We start from the raw sequence: 17,929 nt of genomic DNA on the forward strand, positions 1-17,929 counted from the left end.
GCCACAGGACTGTCCCCAGCCGGGTGGGCGCGAGCTGCACTGAACAGCCCAGTGGCCGGGCAGTGGGCAGAGTGGAGCAGGTGCGCAGATGCAGATGCGGGGAAGGACGAGCCGCGAGCAGCTGGGGGCCGGGCTGAGGCCAGGCGGTGCGCCAACCCCGTGGCCTCGTTTCTCCGGCTGTGCCTGGCTGGGGGGTCGGACGGGGTCACAGCGCTGTCATGCTCAGAGGAAGCCACTCAGTCCCCCCTGCGCTGGGGGCACCCGGGACCCTCCGGCCGTGCCCGTTCCTTGTCCCCTGGACTCAGGAGTCAGACCCCAGGTTCCTCCTCTGAGCTCAGGGAGGCCCACCCACAGCCACCAGCCCCTGAGGCTGCCAAGCGGATGTCCTGGGTCCAGGCTCCTCCCTCTCCTCCTCCCCCTCCCCCTCCTCCCCCTCTCCCTCCCCCTCCCCCTCCTCTCCCTCCTCTCCTCCTCCCCCTCCTACCCCTCCTCTCCTCCTCCCCCTCCTCCCCCTCCTCCCCTCCCTCCTCTCCCTCCTCCCCCTCCTCCCCCTCCCCCTCCCCCTCCCCTTCCCCCTCCTCCTCCCCCTCCTTCTCCCCCTCCTCTCCCCCTCCTCTCCTTCCTCCCCTTCCCCCCCTCCTCCCCCTCCTCCCCCTCCTCCTCCCCCTCCTTCTCCCCCTCCTACCCTTCCTCCCCTCCTCCCCCTCACCCCACAGGGAGGCTCCTCCCTGGCCCCACAGACCACAGCCAGGCTGGGCTTCACCTCGGGCCAGCAGGTGCAGGGGGCTCCCCCAGGCGTGTGGGGCAGGTGAGCAGTGGCACAGGTTCTGAGTGCGCAGTCCGGGCAGCCCACACACTTGTGACAGCCCAGGGCCTGTGTAGCTGCCGGTCCGCAGCCACGCAGGGAGCAGCAGAGTCGGGGACTCTCCTGTGTCCTGGCTGCAGGTCTGGGCAGCGCCAACATGGCCACATGTGACCAGGCACGCATGTCCGGGGGCTCTGGGCCCTCAGTCTCCCCTCCCAGAGACATCCGGGCCGCCAGCCACGTGTCCCCGTGTGTCCCCGTCGGGGGAGCCCTGCCGAACGACAGACAAGTCCACAGTCCTCAGCCCGGAGTTCCCGGGTGGGAGTTTGGCTGTGGGCACGTTATGTAATCTTCATTGCCAGGAAATTTACCTTCCTAATTACACTGTGCCGATTCTCATCGGGCTTTCCCGGAGTGCGGTACCGGGACACGGCGGCTGCAGGCCTGAGGGCACCGTGGGAGGAGCGGAAGCCGGCCGGGCCCTGGGGCTGCTGGGTGCAGACTGCGCGGTGCCTCTCCCGCCCCATCCCGGCACAGTCCTCGACCACGTGCTCCCCTTGCTAAATGAAGACATGCGCCATTAATAATGTTAATATCACTTAATGAATGTGCAGCTGGCAGGTCGGACGCCGCCGCGGCTGGCTCAGGGCTGTCCCGGGGCGCAGAGTGAGCCCCCGGGGACCCTGGGGGAGGACAGCGCAGGAGCTGCTCGGGGACCCGAGTGCAGGGCGGGCGGCTTCTCTGGCCCTGCTCCGCTGGGTCCCCCGACAGCTGGCCCTCTCTGCTTGGTCCTACACGGCTGGCCTGGGAGGCGGCTTTGGCCCAGATGACAGTCTCGCCACCCCGCAGAGGAGGAGGAGCCTGGTGTCTGCTGGCCCAGCTTCGAGCTGAGATGCCACCTGTCCCTGGGGACACAGCAGGCACCCACCTGCTAACACCTTCACAGCACCCTCAGGGAAGCACAGAGGAGGAGCCCAAGGGAGATTATAGCTGGGGTGGGAGGGGGCTTGGAAGGCTTCCCGGAGGAAGTGGGAGAGGGGTGGAGGAGGCAAGAGGCCTGGGTCAGGGCTGAGAGTTTGCACAAGGCCTGCCCAGGGCTCAGCATTTGCGTGATAGTCCCAGGGAGTGAGCAGGCGCTCGCAGACAGTGAGCGGGCAGGAGACGGGAAGAGACAGATTCCGTAGCGTGGGCACTGCGGCGGGGGGGGGGGGGGGGATGCCGCTGCCCGTCGGCCGTGACTGACCGCGGCCTGGGCCAGGGCCCTCCTCCCACCTTGCCCCCTCTGGAGTCTCCTCTGGCTCCTCCCACCAGCCCCGCCCATGGGAGCGCCAGCACCCCTCCCCCAGTGGAGCCTGGCTGCGCTTGGCAACTGCTGCCTCTCCCTGGAGGCGGAGGGCTCCATGGGGGCAGGAACCAGGGTCCGAGGCCAGCCCAGTCTGGTCGGCCCCCCTACCTGTGTGATCAGGCCAGGCTCAACTGCTCGGAGCTTCAGTTTGTCCCACTGCAGAACAGGAAGTTCCCGTGGGGGCACCAGGGCCGGGCCTCGGGCCACACTCCACCATGCACCCCCAGGAAGGGGTCTTATGCCCAGGAGGGGCCGCTTCCCCCGACCTCCCAGAAGTGGGGTGCTGTCTTCCTGACCCCTCTGCCCCTTCCTCTCCCGCCTTTGCCGCTGCTCTCCAGGGTCCCGACGGCCCCCACCGGGTGGGTGGGTGCTGCTCACCCCCGGTTTTCTCCCCAATGACCACGCCCCAGCCCTCCACCCCACCCCAGCTCCGTCCCCACCATCTCCGGGGTCCCTGGCGACCTCGCCCATCAGACCAGCGACGTGAACTGTTTCCTGTTGACCACGGCCTGTGCGTCCACAGAGGGGCGGTTCCGTCGTAGCCACCCCCACGCACGTGCACACACACAGAGCTACAAGCTCAGAAATGGCAGAGCCCGAGGGACATGGCGTGAAGTAGGGACTGGGGACACTGCCCCCCCCACGTGGCCTTGGTACCTGGGTCTGGCCCCGCCCAGCCAGGCAGCCTTAAGCCCAGGGTGTCCTGGCACCCCCCAGGCAGGGCCGGGAGCTGGGCGGGGCGGGGAGGACCCATGGAGACAGGAGACCTGTGATGTGTGCGGTGAGCTTGGTGGGTGTGGCCGCTCCATCCTGTGAGAATCCATCCCTGTGCCCACGGCTCTTCTGCAGAGACCCTGTGTCCGCCTGAGCAGGGTGGGCTCTGGGGGAGGCCCTGCTTGGGGTCCACGGGCCCGAGGCTGCCCCGGATCTTGGGCGTTGGACCCCCATAACCTCTGGCCAAGCACGGGACCCCGCATGGGTGATGGTCTTAAACACAAGAGATACACAGCCCGCGAAGGGAGCCATTCAAACGGAAGAGGCGTGGGTGAAGCCGCACTCGGGCTCCTGGGCTGTGCTGGCACCAGTGCGGGTCTCGTTGCTGTCAGATGAGCACGGGGTGGGTCCTGGAGTGGCTGTGACGCGGAGGGGATGGGGGTGCCGTCGGGGCAGGGCTACGCCGAGAATGGGCTGACAGCCGCTTCCGCAGGGGGTGGACCTGCCGGTGCCTGTGTGTCTGTTCCACCGAGGACGGTGCCCGTGGAGGTGGGCACGGGTTTCCTGTCTAAGAACACAGCCCGAGTTCTGTGGCCAGTGGCCCACTGGGGATACCATGGATGGCACACGGACCACACAGGGCACACGCTGCCAGCCCAGTCACATGACAGCAGGGGTACACATGGTCACACGGGCACACGCAGTCGCACGGGGTACACACACACAGACACGGGGCACGCTGCCTCGCCGGCCCAGTGCCGATTTGGGCAAGGTCTGTCTTGGTGCCGCCGAAGCTCTGGGCCTCCTGTCCAGGGAGTGGGTGAGGAGCAGCCAGGGCAGAGGCCCGCGCCAGGCAGGGAGGCTGGGGCTGGAGCCTGGGCTGAGGGCAGGGCACCCAGGGTGCTGCAGGGAGCTGTGGGGAACCCACTGCACTGGGTACCCCGGGGAGCAGGCTGTACGCTCGGGTCTCTGCCCAGAGGCCCCGTCCACTGCCCACGGCACGGGTGACTCAGGCCCATGGCCACCCAGCAGCCTCTGCGGTGGAGAACGAGAGCCGTGGCACGGGGCATGGGGAGGAGACCCCTGCTTCCAGCCTGTGCCCGCCCCTTACCGCCGCCTTGGGGTCCTGCCTAGAGTGTCCCCGAAGTCCTCTCGGCCTGCAGGACGGGGGCGTGGACACTCGTCCACCCTGGACCTTCAGGGCTGTGGGGGCAGCCTGGGAGGCTTCGTGGCGGAGGAGAAAGGCTGAGAGCCGAGCCAAGTGGACCCACACACAGCATGACGGGCGGCCGCCAGCCCCAGGGAAGGATTGGAGGGAGCAGGAGGGGCAAATCACAGAGGTGGATCCGCCCCAAGCCTGCTGGGGGCCTTCCTCCAGCCGGCAGTGCTGCCTGGCCTCCCCACCTGGCTTCCCAGGGTGGCTCCTGTCCCTGCCCCCTCAGCGGCCCCATCTTGCCCCCCGAGCCCTCTTGCTGGGGCCAGGGAGATGAACTGGAGCCTGGCCAGGGCCCGTCCTCCCTCCCCGCCGGGAGCCCCAGCCCGCGTGCACTCTGTGCCCCCCTTCCCGGCCCCGGCTTCCGTGGCCTGAGTGCTTCCAGTGCGGCCACCGGGCAGGCGCAGAGCAGGGCTTCCCACAGCACACCAGGAGGGCGCCTGGGCCGGCTGGGCAGAGGCCACCGGGTCCTCCAGACACCGGAGAGGCCTGGGAATGGGAAGGCACGTGGAGCTGCTGCGACCGCCCCGCCCTTCCTGGCCCCAGGGACCATGGCCTGTACCCCGTGTGCAGGAGCCGCCGAAGGGAGTGGCTCTTAGCCTGGGGGAGGAAGCGGTGGGGTGCAGGCAACACGGCCAGCCTGCAGACCACACAGCCATGTGGCCAGCCGGCCCGCGCGGGCCCAGCCACAGGCGCTCACCCGCAGTGCTGCCCGGACGCACGTGCTCCTGGGCTGTGCTGATGAGCGGCCCAGACCAGCAGAGCTGCTCTGGGTTCTTTGCGCCCCTGGAGGCTCAGCCGGCCCCGCACACGTCTGTGGGCTTTGCGCAGAGCTGGGTGCTGGGAGGGAGTTTCCAGAAGGCAGATTTCGGCTCACAGAGCGGCATAGCTGCTCCGAGACAGCCAAGGTGTCACGCCTTGTCAGCCGATGAGTTTGCACAGAGGCCAGGGGTGTGCCCGTCTGGGGCGCGGGGGAAAGTCGAGTGGCTGGCCCAGGCCTCCTGCCGTCACCTCTTATGCCAAGATCCTGGAGCTGAAGGCGAGACGGGTGCAGAGTCCCGGGCGTCCAGACAGACGGGCCCAGCCCTGGGGAGCCGATGAGAGCAGGACCTCCCTGCTTCCTGCTGGGGAGACAGAGCCTGGCGGCCTCCTCCCTGAGCCCACACCTGCCTGCTGGAGCTGCCCGGGGCAGCGGCCTCCCCTGAACCCCGCGGGATCAGACAGGGCTGCAGGACGGGCTCCGCCCTGCCCCAGGCTGAGGAAGCGGACACCCAGCCGTCCCGTCCTGGTCCCATCACGGTGCAGGTGTGGGAGGAGGCCTGCGGCAGCAGGTGGGCCCCGACCACTGGCCGCATTCCCGCGGGCCCCACTGTCCCCTCCGAAGGATGCACTTCATGGCAGCCACCTCTCCGAGGGCCACTCCTGGGCAGACAGGGAGGAGCAGGTGACGCGTCCCCTGTACAGGTAGCGTGGGCTGATGACGTGTGTGACAGTTTGGCTGTGGGACCTGTTGTTCTATTGGATCCCCCGCTCACTCCCCCCGGAAGCCGGCGGTGCGCTGAGCTGGGGTGGGGGCGGACGGCCCGGTGTGCGGCTTCCTGGTGCGTCCTGGCCTGGGTCCTGGGGAGGGGTGCTCGTCTTCTAGCGCTGGGGGTCCAAGAGCAGTGAGCGTAGCTGTCCCAGAGGGCCCGAGGGTGGAGAGAGCCAAGAAGGGGCCTGCAGCGGGAAGTGGCCAGGCGGTGCCCGGAGGGGCTCTGTCTTCTGTGACACTTCCGCTCCGGAGTGCCTGCCTGCAGGGACCCTTACCCAGCGCAGCCTGGGTGAGGGGCACGGGCTGGGCAGCGACGTGGACAGAGACCCCCAGAGGGGCCTCAGCTGCAGACCTCGGAGGTGGTCTGTCCTCTGGCCCAGGCCGGCCGCTCCCTGTCCCCATTCCACAGACCGAGTTGCTGGGGCCCACCTGGCAACGGAGGCGGTGGGAGCAGCACGCAGGGCCCTGGTGCTGAGCGCAGGTCGGCTGCAGGCAGAGGCGCCAAGGCCAGGCCCACCCTGGCTGCAGATCCTGCCCAGCGATGCCCCTGCTCCGCACCGGGGCGGCGGGCGGCGGGCGGCAGGCAGCTTGCTCACCACGGGGTAGTGCAGTAGGAGTTTGTATTCAAGGATATGACTGCCAGGTGCTTGGGGGGCCCATCAGGGTGTCTGAACCTGTAGGGACTCGGTGAGGTGGCAGACCCCTCTGGGAGGCCCTGCCCACGAGGACTTCTCTCTGCACTTGGCAGTCGGTTCGCTCACGAGGCGCAGGTGTGTTGTGTTCCCATGTGGTCACTCACTGCTCTGGGGGCCGGCACACCAGCAAGGAGCAAGACAAAGCCCTCGTTCCCCAGAAATGACGCTGTGGGGGGCAGACTCTGAGATGGGGAGGCCCACGCTGGGGCAGAGGGCGGGCAGGCGAGCAGGTGCGTGCCGCGGCCTCTTCAGTGTTCTGCAGAGGCCAGCTCCCAGGAGGGCGTGAGGAGCAGGGGTGGTTGGGAGCGTGAGATGGTTCAGAGGCTGAGCACTGAGTGGCAGGGCGGTGGGCCCGGGGGTCAGAACCGCACAGCCTGCAGTGGTTTCCATTCTCCATCAGTGTGGGCTGTGGAGGAGCAAGGACGGCTGGAGGTCACCCCCTCTGCCAGGCACGTGGGCTGACGGGAGACAGCCAGGGTGCGGGGCGCGGGGGATATTGGACTGACAGTGGTCCCACCCGTCCATTCCTCCTTCATCCATTTATCTCTCTACCCTCTACACATCCACTCATCCTGCCATCCACCCACCCATCCACCCCTGCATTCCTCCAGCCTCCCACCCACCCATCCACGCCTACATCCCTCCAGCCTCCCACCCACCCACGCCTCCATGTACTCGTCCATTCGTCCATCCATCTATCCACCCATCTCCCTGTCCATCCACTTGTCCGTCCATCCACCGTCCTACCATCCATCCACTCATCTGTGCACTGAGACCCTTCCAAACGCAGTCGGGTGCTGCAGGCCACCCAAGGCAAACCCACTGCCCGGCCGGAGGTAGCTCTCACCACCAGCCCCGAGCCCTCATGGACGCTGAGCCCAGCATATTGGGGAAGAAGGACCAGGGACTGACACCGCCGGGCAGCCCTCCGTGTGCCGTGTGCCAGACACTCAGGCATCTCAGGGCGGGCCTGACCCAGGCTCTCACGTCGGCCTCCCAGGAAACTCCATCGCGTGATGAGGCCGGGTGTGGGCTTGTCTTTCCAGCTGCCAGGTGTCTGGATGTGCAGCAGGTGTGAGAGCCACCCGCAGTGTCGGCACGGAGGACGGCCAGGGCGGATGTTAGGGATTGCGCAGGCGCCCCGAAGTCCCCAGCTGGCTCGTGTTCCGCCTTCGCTCTGCCCGGGCGCTGCAGTGGCCATTGGTGGACGGGAGAGGCCTGCGCAGAGGGGACCAGTGGGCATTCAGGGCCCATCACTGTGGGCCCAGTCAGGACTCTGCCCTGGGCAGTGGCCCTGCATGGAGGGGCAGCCAGTGGGCTCGGGAGCACAGCGGTCCTGGTTGACCGGCTGTGACGTGGGCCTGCAAAGCAGGGAGCACCATGTGCCCAGAGAGGCAGGTTCTGTGACAGTCTCGCAGACACCCCTGCCCAGGATGCCCCACTTTCACGCCGGCAGGCTCCTCCGACTGTGCCCTTCGTTGGGGCACCAGGCTCCAGCCCAGCCAGACCTGCTGCGATGGGCGTGACGCAGCCTCACTCAGCAGTGGGTCTTGGGGGGAACCCACCCTTTCTTGGGGCTGGGGAGCTGGTGTGGGTGGGTGATGGTTCCAGCCAGCACTGGTCAGCACCATGGACAGTGTCTCGCCTCTCCGTGCCTCCCACACTCCCCTGCTCTGCTCCCCATGTTTCGCCTCCGTCCCCACCCACTGGGCACCCCTGCCTCCCCTTCCCTCTCCACCCCCGCCCATCAGTGGACACCAGTGACAGAGGGGCTCCCTGGTGAGGGGGTGCCGTTTGTGTGAGATGTGCACACACACCTGTGCATGTGTGTGTCTGTGTGTGCGTGCATGCGTGTGGCTCCCTCTGTCATCACCCTGTGTGCTGCCCGGTTTCAGGGTGTGCAGAGAGAGGGAGGGGCCAGGTGGCTTTGCTGAGGGGGAGGGGCTGGGCGGAGGGGGACTCAGCTCGCTGGGCCGGCCAATGGCTCCGTGAGTCTGGCCCAGGGTGGTGGGCACTGACCACCCCCACTGCGGCGTCCAGCAAAGCTGATGCTGGGGTTTAGGGGGCAGGGCAGGGCTGGTCCGGCACCCCCACCCTAGGACAACCGGGCAGGCCTTACACAGACCTAGCACACCCCAGGCGCCCAAGCAGTGGTTGCTGGGTGAACAGGCAGTGGCCAGGCCAGGGCCCGGTGGAGAGTTCTTGGGAGGGAGCGTCTGCCCGGCCGGTGGGGGAGGACGGACAAGGCCACGAGGCCTGACCCCGCCGGGGGCACAGGCTCTTCCTCATCAGGGAAAGGGGGGGGCTGAGCTCGGGCAGCCAGGCCGAGGGGCAGCGCGGCGGGGGAGGGGCGGGAGACGACTGGGCCGAGGCTGGAGGCGGAGAGCCTGCAGGAGCAGACCACCACCAGCCCTGTGCCTGCCCGCTGAGAGCCACCGCCCGGGAGTGGCCGGGGTCAGTGTCGGGCTCTGCCCGGCCCCGGGGTGGGGCAGGAGGGGTCTCCCGAGAGACTGCAGGGACAGAGGCCGGAACCTCAGGGGGCGGCCATGGCGGTGCCGGCTCCATGTTTGCATCTGCACCGTCCCCCCAGGTCTTCCCTTTCTCCCACCCCCCAGTGCAAGCCCCTGACTGGGGAGGGACCCTGTGCTGAGGGAGGCCCTGCGTCCCATCCAGGTGGACACCAGCGTCCTGGTGATGGGTGTCACTGTCCCAGGGTGACGGGTGTCGCTGTCCCAGGGTGACAGCACCCGTGTCCTGGGTGACGGGTGTCGCTGTCCCAGGGTGACAGCACCCGTGTCCTGGGTGACGGGTGTCGCTGTCCCAGGGTGACAGCACCCGTGTCCTGGGTGACGGGTGTCGCTGTCCCAGGGTGTTAGCACCCGTGTCCTGGGTGACGGGTGTCGCTGTCCCAGGGTGACAGCACCCGTGTCCTGGGTGACGGGTGTCACTGTCCCAGGGTGACAGCACCCGTGTCCTGGGTGATGGGTGTCGCTGTCCCAGGGTGACAGCACCCGTGTCCTGGGTGACGGGTGTCGCTGTCCCAGGGTGACGGGTGTCGCTGTCCCAGGGTGATGGGTGTCGCTGTCCCAGGGTGACGGGTGTCGCTGTCCCAGGGTGATGGGTGTCACTGTCCCAGGGTGACAGCACCCGTGTCCTGGGTGTCACTGTCTCAGGGTGACAGCACCCGTGTCCTGGGTGTCACTGTCCCAGGGTGATGGGTGTCGCTGTCCCAGGGTGACGGGTGTCACTGTCCCAGGGTGATGGGTGTCACTGACCCAGGGTGACAGCACCCGTGTCCTGGGTGACAGGTGTCACTGTCCCAGGGTGACGGGTGTCACTGTCCCAGGGTGACGGGTGTCGCTGTCCCAGGGTGACGGGTGTCACTGTCCCAGGGTGACGGGTGTCGCTGTCCCAGGGTGACGGGTGTCGCTGTCCCAGGGTGACAGCACCCGTGTCCTGGGTGACGGGTGTCGCTGTCCCAGGGTGACAGCACCCGTGTCCTGGGTGACGGGTGTCGCTGTCCCAGGGTGACGGGTGTCGCTGTCCCAGGGTGACGGTCTCCGGGCGTTGCTGCAGGGACCCTGGGGAGGAGGTGCTGCAGGGGTCTGGGCACCACGTGGGCCTGTGGTTGTCTCTCAGTGAAGTCGATGCGGTTTTTAACAAGTCTGCTCTCGGGTCTGCCGAGCACGAGCGCCGGGCGTCTCTCCCCAGCCCGGGGCTCAGCCGGTGTCCACGCTGGCGGACCTCGATCTCAGGGCTGGACAGTGCTGCTGAGAGACTGCTCGCCGCCATGGAAGCTTCTGGAAAACCTCCACTGGCCTGCGCGTTGCTGTTCCCCGCGACTCCGGGTCGGCGCGGGCGCTAACCCGGCCTCGCTCTCTGCCTTCACAGGGGAATCAGGACGCCACGGCTCCGCCTGAAGCGATGGCCCAGCCCTACCCCCCGGCCCAGTACCCCCCTCCGCCCCAGAACGGCATCCCCACTGAGTACGCCCCGCCCCCGCCGCACCCCACGCCGGACTACTCAGGCCAGACCCCGGTCCCCCCCGAGCACGGCATGACCCTGTACACACCAGCACAGACACACCCCGAGCAGCCGGGCGCCGAGGCCAACACACAGCCCATCGCCGGGACCCAGACAGTGCCGGTAAGGGGCCAGAGGGCACGAGGCGAGCCAGGAGGGTGGAGGGGCTGGGGGGGCCTCCTGCGCCGAGGTCCTCGCCCCCAGAAGGCGTGCTCCCATCCCAGGCTTCCGGCTCTCGTCCCACACCAAGGCTCCGAGCAGGTGCCCAGGAGGGCCGGGCCGCCCAGCGCAGGGGGCTGGGGCACAGCCCCTGGCCACCTCCAACTGCCCTGGCTTCCGCAGGGCCCGAGGCGTGGGCTGGCCTGGGGCCCCCAGGGAGGGGGCCAGCTGTGGGGGGGAGGCAGGCCCTCCTAGTTCCTAATCACTTGTAATCTACCTGCTGGCCGCCCTCCCATCAGATAGCTGCAATTCTGTGGTTGCAATGCAGCTGCGAGGCGAAAGTGCTGAACCCTGCCCTTCTCAGATTCCCTGATAGCACGGGGAGGGGGCGGGGCGGGGTGGGTGGCCTGGGTGGGCTCCCGGGGCGGGCAGCCCCCTCCCAAAGACACGGCTGCCACACAGGCCCTGTCTCCACCCGCGCCTGTCCCCAGCTTCTCGGCTGCACTCCCCCGGGGCCCCCTCCCCAGCTCTGGGCTCCGGGTGCACGCAGCCGTCCCTGCTGGCTCTGTCCCAACAGCTGGCCGGCGGGCGCCGGGCAGGAGGCCAGCACTCTGCACTGTCCGGGAGCGGCACCGCCCTGGCAGCCTCCCGAGGGGCCCCCAGCCCCGAGTCCAGCCTGGCTCCCAAGATGCCCCCTCCCCACACAGGAGAGGCTCCCTCCACATCGCCCAAGCCCCCTGAGGAGCGTCCACCTGACTGCTGGCCCCCCGGCTGGCCTCGGTCCCTGTCGCCCACCCGCCCAGTGTTCTTCCTCCCTGCTTGGGGGCCGCCCAGCCTGAGTCTGCTCTGAGGCCAGCAGACTTGTCCCCAGCATCCTGCTACAGGATGTCCCCCAGGGCCCCCCAGCTGCAGGCCACAGGTGGAGCAGGCCAGGCCCACGGGGTAGGCCTGAAACTGTGGTCCTGCCTCACCAAACCCACCCCTGGTGGCTGTGGCGGCCAGGGCGAGTCTGCTCGTGGCCCGGACACCCTTGGGAACAGCTGAGGGGTCTCTGCTGGGCACCACCAGGGATCCCCTGGAAGCAGGGGACAGCGGTCAGGGTCACAGCACACGGCGGGGACCACAGCTGCTGCGTGAGCAACAGGAGCCCGAGGTCGTGACCCCCGGGGGCCGTCGGGGCGCAGGCGATGCTTCCTCCCTCGGGCATGCTGGTAACCCAGGCCCTGGAGGAGGGCGCAGTGGCCCCTGGTTCCCAGCAGAGGGCAGGAGAGCTAGCGGGGCGGCCAGGCTGCCGCGGGGGCCACAGGGCCTGGGCGGGACCCCTCGAGGAGGGTGCCTGGGCCGCAGAGCCTGCCGCCAGCTCCGCAGGTGGCCTGGCTGCCCCTGTCCGGGCTGGGCCTGCTCAGCTGCCCGGGGCAGCCCCTCCCTCTGCAGTCGTAGGGGAGTAACCCAGGGCCAGGCGCAGGGCTGCAGGTGGAAAGTTCTGGACCAACCGCAGCAGGAGACACCCAGAGCTGCCCCGCGGTGACCCACACAGCTGAGCTGGGGCCTTGAGCACTTGGTGCTGGCAGACCAGGAGGGGCCGCCCTGCCCCCCTGGCCCCTGGGGCGGGGCCTGGGAGTGTCTCACGCCGTGTCCTGTGTGAGGCTCCAGGAGCCACCGCCCTCCCAGGGCCAGTGCGGGCGCTCGGAGCTGAAGGCTGGACGCCTGCGTGCTGGGCCGGGTGTCCCCATGTCCCGCCCCTGGGGACATCAGAGCTGTTTGAGTCACACAGGCTCCTCTCGGCCCTCCCCTGAGCAGCCGGGCGTTAGAATCGAGGGGTGCAGCGGGGCAGGCAGGGTGGGCTCCCAGCTTCGGTCTGGACCTGCCCTCTCCCACTGGGTCAGGGTTCCCCTAGAGCTCAGGGACGCACCTGCCAAGTGCCCAGGGACCCCAGGTGCCTGCTGTTGGCACCAGGTCAGCGCAGGCAGCTTCCCAGGCAGCAGGAGGCGTGGCTCTGCACGGCCAGCAGGGAGGGGGTGCTGTTGGGGGCTGCTCCAGCCCCCCATCACCCACGCACGGGCAGCCATGGCCGAGCCCGCCTGTGGCAGGCTGGTGCCACCGACACTGGGGGCAGCCTATGCCTTGGACCCCAAGCTAATGGTGTGACTGCGAGGGAGGGGCGGCCCCCACAGCCTAAGCACACACCTCTCCCCCCCCCGTAGCCCCCTCCCCCGCAAAGGCGACCCTGGGAAGGGCTTTCCTGGGTTCCTGGACCTCTGTCTTTCTCTCAGGAGGGAATTGTGGGAAAATCTTATCCCAGCCAGTTCAGGGCCCCTCCTGACACCCACACCACTCAGGCAGGACCCCCAAAGCCCCCGCGGTAGCAGAGAGCGACTCGGAGGTGCTGGGGACCCTGTCCATTGACCAGGCCGTGGCCAGAAGGCACTGTGGGCACTGTTCCCGAGGTCTCCCGCCCTCCTGGGTGGGTTCCCCTTTTTCACTGTCCAGACGGGGCGGGGCGTCCCCTGGCTGCCCATCCTGCGACGCGGCGAGAGGCCCCGGGGCCGCAGCACCGCGCCTGGATTGTCCTCTCACCTCTGAGCAGCATCGTCTGCGTTCCTTTAGCAAAAGGCGGCACAGGGCACGGCCCGTACCCGGCTCTGGACAGAGTCAGTGTGCTCCAGGCAAAGACTGGCATGAGGATAGAAAATGCCAGGACGGTGCGCCGAGGGCCACGTCGGAGCTGCGCCCAGTGGATGGAGATGGCAGTGAGTGATGGGCCGGGGTCTTCCGGAGTGGGCCACACACGTGCACCCTTTCAAGGCCACGCGGGCGCCTCTACCTGCCGAGGGGACCCCACACGGGCGCCCCTGCTGGGGCTCTGCCTCATCTGACTTCGCACAGACTGGGATCCGAGCACCGCGCCCCCCGGAGTTTGCCGCACAACTCCGCCGACGCCCTCCCCAGTCCTGCACCTGGAGCTCCCGCCTGGGTCCAGCCTTCCTGGCTCACGGGGCTGAAGGAGCCACAGTGTCCTGGGTTGGAGCACGCAGGGGAGAGGCAGAAGAGAGGAGGCACTGGCCACAGGCACACCTGTGACACTCAGCCCACCCAGGGTGCTCTGCAGGCGACACCCGGCCAGCCGCAAGTGCCATCAGAGACAGGAGAGCGCCCGGCTGCAGAGTCCAAGCCGGACACACAGCACTGACCAGGAGGGGCTGCCCTGCACCCCGGCTCCTGCAGACGCTTGCAGTGGACGGCGAAGGCGATGTGTGCAAAACCACCCTCTGAGGCCGCCTGTCGGGTGCCCGGAGCTGATGTCTGGGTGGCCCTGGGCGAGGGGAGATGGGGCACCAGGAGCCCCTCCAGCTTGTGCTCCGTCGGCAGAACTTGGCTCCGTCCCAGCCTGACGCCCCTGCCGGGGCTGCCGGGGCCGACTCAGAATCCGTCTCTGACCTGAGCTTGGAGAAGCCCAGCTGAAGGGTGGGAGGTGGGAGACACCAGGCAGCACCCAGACCCTGCCGCTGGCTCCCGGTGCTCTGAGTGGCAGGACCAAGACGCAGGCAGGGGAGGGACAGGGGAGCGAAGCCCCGGAGACCAGCACCAGGCCAGAGTGGCCCCTGTGTTTTCCTTCCCTGGCATTTGAGACCAGGAAGTCAAGATCGCCTTAAAGAGGGCAGGGGTGGGGGAGGCGGCCTGAAGGCTGTGGCGAGCCCCGGCTCCACTGTTCTGCTCCGGGTTCTCAGCACCGCGCGGGACTTCAGTTTGCGTATCTGCCTCTGCCCGCGGGCCCCGTGTGCTGTGCCCTGGGCCCCCTGCCGCTCTTCCCACCCACACCTCATCTCCCTGTCCCTCCCGCCTCACTCCCTGCTGCCCCCTTGGAGGGCCTTTGGGGTGGGAGGTGGGGTCCCTGGGGTGAGGAGCACTCCGTTCCAGGCGGAACGCTGCCCTCTGGTGGCCAGAAGCCAGCATCGCGTGCTCCATCAGGCTGGATTCTCTGGTCTGGGACAGCTCAATGAGCGGTTAAGGCGCAGGTGCATGGAAGACAGGGGGTGGGGGTGAGGTAATGGGGACACTGTGCCACCCAGCCTCTGCACGGATGCCACCGGGAATCAGGGAGTTCCCTGTCGTGGCCACAGGTGGGGCTCAGACCCGTACAAGGGCCAGCAGACGCTCGGGTGGGTCCACGCCTGGCCCAGGGCACAGCCAGGCCCCCTGCAGTCTAGCACGGGCTTGCTCTCTGCTACAAGGACCAGGAGGACGGCAGCACACCCGGAAAGCCGGGCCGCTGGGCTTCTGCAGGCTCCCAGGCTGGGACCAGAGGGCCCCGTGTGACCCTGGAGAGCCAGAGTCGGCACCCACCTGCCAGCCATGAGTGTGACGCGGCCTCCGAGAGCCCCGGCGGCTCCTCCCCACTTGGGGGCCCGGATCCACCCCCAGCCCCACACCTTGGGCACACACGGGGCTCGGAGAACATGCGCTTGTCAGAATCGGGCCGCACACGCACGGGATGCTGACTTGCGGAGACGGGCCATGTCGTGGGGCGGCGAGGACCACCATCTCCCACCCTGGAAAAGCAGAGCTACGTGAAAGGGACGTCTGGACGAGACAGGCCACTCCCCACAGCCTCTGGACGCCGCTGCCGGCTCATCTCCTGGGTCCTCCGCAGCCCCGGAGCCTGGGACTGCCGCTCCCAGGAAGCACACCAGGTGACCGCCGGGGCCGAGAGAGGGACAGCCGCCTCTGCGAGGCCAGAGAGGCCCAGGAGCCGGAGAGAGGCCCCGGCCAGGCTGCACCCTGCTGGCCACAGCGCAAGGCTGTCCATGCCGTCCTGACTCCGGAGACGTGTCGGCCCCGTCATCTCTCTCTGGCTGCTGGCGGCGGACACCTGGGCATGGCTTCAGCAAAGCGGATCCTTTCTGGAACCAAAAGACCTGCTGTCCTCATGGGGGCCGAGCTCAGTGAGAGCCCCTGGGAGGAAGCTCGTGGGCGGGGCTGGGGCAGCGGCGGCCCACCGCCTGGCTGGCACTGGGAACCCACGGGGACTCGGGCCCAGGTGTCCAATAGTGGTGAGCTGCTGGCCACCTGGGCCGGCCGGCCGTTCCCCTGCCAGCCAGCACGGAGGGAAGCAGGTGTGAGGCCAGCCTCAAGGTGGGCTCGTGGCTCGTCCACCGGAGAGGCCCACGCAGGGGGCCCTCACACAGGCCATGGCCGCTGCCCGGGGCCTCTCCCCGGGACCTGCGTGTGGGCAGCTTGTGTCTGAGTCCGAGCCAGGCCCGAGTCTGGAAGATTCCTCTTGAGAGAGGTTCTGGAGAGTACCTGGGAGCTGACCCTCAGGCCGGGTGTGCCCGGGGCTGGGCGGCCACAGAGGTTGACCCCGGTGGACAGGCCCAGGCTGAGCCACGAAGGCTCTGCACTGGGATGGCAGAGCCGGGCTGGAGGAGGGGGCAGAGCGGCCGCAGCCACGTCTCAGGCCACGGTTGGAGGTGGGACCTCAGAGGTCAAGGTGCCATCTCAGAGCTGTCACACGCCCCCAGGGGGCTGGGGGCCGGCCCGGGCACTGGGGAGGGCGAGGCAGGCGGGGGCCTGGTCTGGGGGCCGTGCGCTCTCCGTGGCTCCGGGGCGGGCGCCCCCGCACAGCCCGGTCCTCTCCCGCAGCAGGCAGACGAGGCGGCACAGACGGACAGCCAGCCGCCGCGCCCCTGCGACCCCACAGAGAAGCAGCAGCCCAAGCGGCTGCACGTCTCCAACATCCCCTTCCGCTTCCGGGACCCCGACCTGCGGCAGATGTTCGGGGTGAGTGCCCGCGGGCCCCGCCCATCCCGCCTGGTGCCGGCGCTGGCTCCCCCAGGCTCCCTGCTCCACTGCACTGGGGGCCTCCAGCGCCCGGGGGCCCCTTCCCTCCTGGGTGCCACTCTACTGTCCCCGTGGGACACTGGGAGGAGGGAGGGCTCCCCAGGGACCCCGGTGGCGGATCGCTCTCCCCTCCCCCAGCCCATCCCGCCCTTGGGCCACCTGCCTGGCCTGTGTCTTGGTGGCTCCCAGGGCCAACTTGAAAACACACAGCTGAGGGGATGCGGGCTCAGAGCCACTCCCTTCCTAGCCTCCCCGCCCTGCTGGGCTTCAGCCAGACGCGGTGTTGCTGTGGGAATGGGCGGTTCTCACCCGGGGTTACCTGACCATCACTGGATGGGAGCAGCAGGCGGGTGCTCTGCCCACAGGTGCCGGGCCGGCCCCCAGGGCACCCAAGCCTGCCCGGGCCACGGAGCCCTGTACCGCCTGGGCCGTGGTCCTTCCCTCCCCTCCCCTCCCCTCTCCCACAGTGGCTACTGTGCCCACCACAGCCCGTCCCTGATTCCCAGCCCCCTCGGGCCCCGCCCCGGCAGGGATTTGCGGTGCCTATGGAGCAGCCCTGGGGTGGACACAGCCCAGCAGGTGCCCCGATGTGAGCCCACAGCGCGCCCCCAGCTTGGAGCCTGCACTCCCGGCGGGGCTGGCGGGGGTTAGAATCCTCGGCTGGCCAGGACTCTGGCCCTCCACTGCCAGGCCCGGGTGCTGCCACACGTCTCGGGCCCAGGGCCCACGTGAGGGCGCCGTCACCGGCCGCGGCCCTCGGGGCGGGCTCCTTCACCATCCTCAGTGCCTGGTGGAGCTGGGATTTGTTCCCCTCGGGCCCCCTTGCCCCTCTGCCCCCGGGGACATCGCTAGGTGAACCGCAGCTCCCAGCCAAGGCCTGCGCCGGAAGATGGCACCTGGGGCCCTCGTGGACCCGGTTCACAGGTGCATAGCCACACGTGCCAGGGGAGAGCGCCGTCCATGGAGGCACCAGGCCCGGGGTGGGGCAGGAAGGGCAGAGTGGCCAGCTGGCTGTGTGTCCCAGCCACCCCCAGCCACGCCCGCCCAGCACAGGAGGTGGGCAGGGCAGAGTCCGGGGATCTTGGGCATGAAGGGCTCGCCCCTCCCCCTGCCTCCCCTCCCCCCAGCTGCGCCGGTCACCCCAGGCCTGGGCCAGCCTTTCTCTCTGTCTATGGCACTTTGCCCCTTGCAGGCCCCTGCCGCGTACCAGAGGAGGGCCGTCTGGTAGACCTTCACCCTTTAGTGAGAATCAGGGCGGCTGTGAAGCCCTGGACGGCCTGTCCCAGAGGCCCCAGCCACTCTGTGCCCAGCCTGACCCCAGCTGCTGCGGCCGAGGAGCTGCCCGGGGGCGAGGACAGGGGCCTCTGTGAGAAGGCGGGGAGGGTGTCCCCGGCCTGGGGACGGCTCCGCGCCGGGCGCCACCACTGTCTGACCCCCCCACCCCGTCCCCCCGCCCCTCCCCTCTGTCTCTGTCTCTGCAGCAATTCGGAAAGATTTTAGACGTGGAGATCATTTTTAACGAGCGGGGCTCCAAGGTGGGTGCCGCACAGAGGCCGCCACCGTTACAGCGCCGGCCGTAGGTCCCGCCAGGCTAACGTGGCACATG

At 68.8% G+C, this 17,929-nt stretch overlaps 1 protein-coding gene across 12 annotated transcripts in view; it reads left to right on the top strand.

Annotated features, from left to right (window-relative positions):
* RBFOX3 (RNA binding fox-1 homolog 3) overlaps positions 1–17,929 on the top strand; it is a 327,226-nt gene that overhangs the window by 299,307 nt on the left and 9,990 nt on the right. For all 12 annotated transcript variants that reach the window (XM_070060201.1, XM_070060198.1, XM_070060194.1 and 9 more), the window contains 3 exons: positions 10,195–10,449; positions 16,126–16,263; positions 17,805–17,858. In XM_070060201.1, the coding sequence (XP_069916302.1) occupies positions 10,228–10,449; positions 16,126–16,263; positions 17,805–17,858 (414 nt within the window). In that variant the 5' untranslated portion in view covers positions 10,195–10,227. The remainder of the gene's footprint in view (positions 1–10,194; positions 10,450–16,125; positions 16,264–17,804; positions 17,859–17,929) is intronic.

Source organism: Oryctolagus cuniculus, chromosome 17 (assembly GCF_964237555.1).
Source record: "Oryctolagus cuniculus chromosome 17, mOryCun1.1, whole genome shotgun sequence".
Lineage (NCBI taxonomy): Eukaryota > Metazoa > Chordata > Mammalia > Lagomorpha > Leporidae > Oryctolagus > Oryctolagus cuniculus.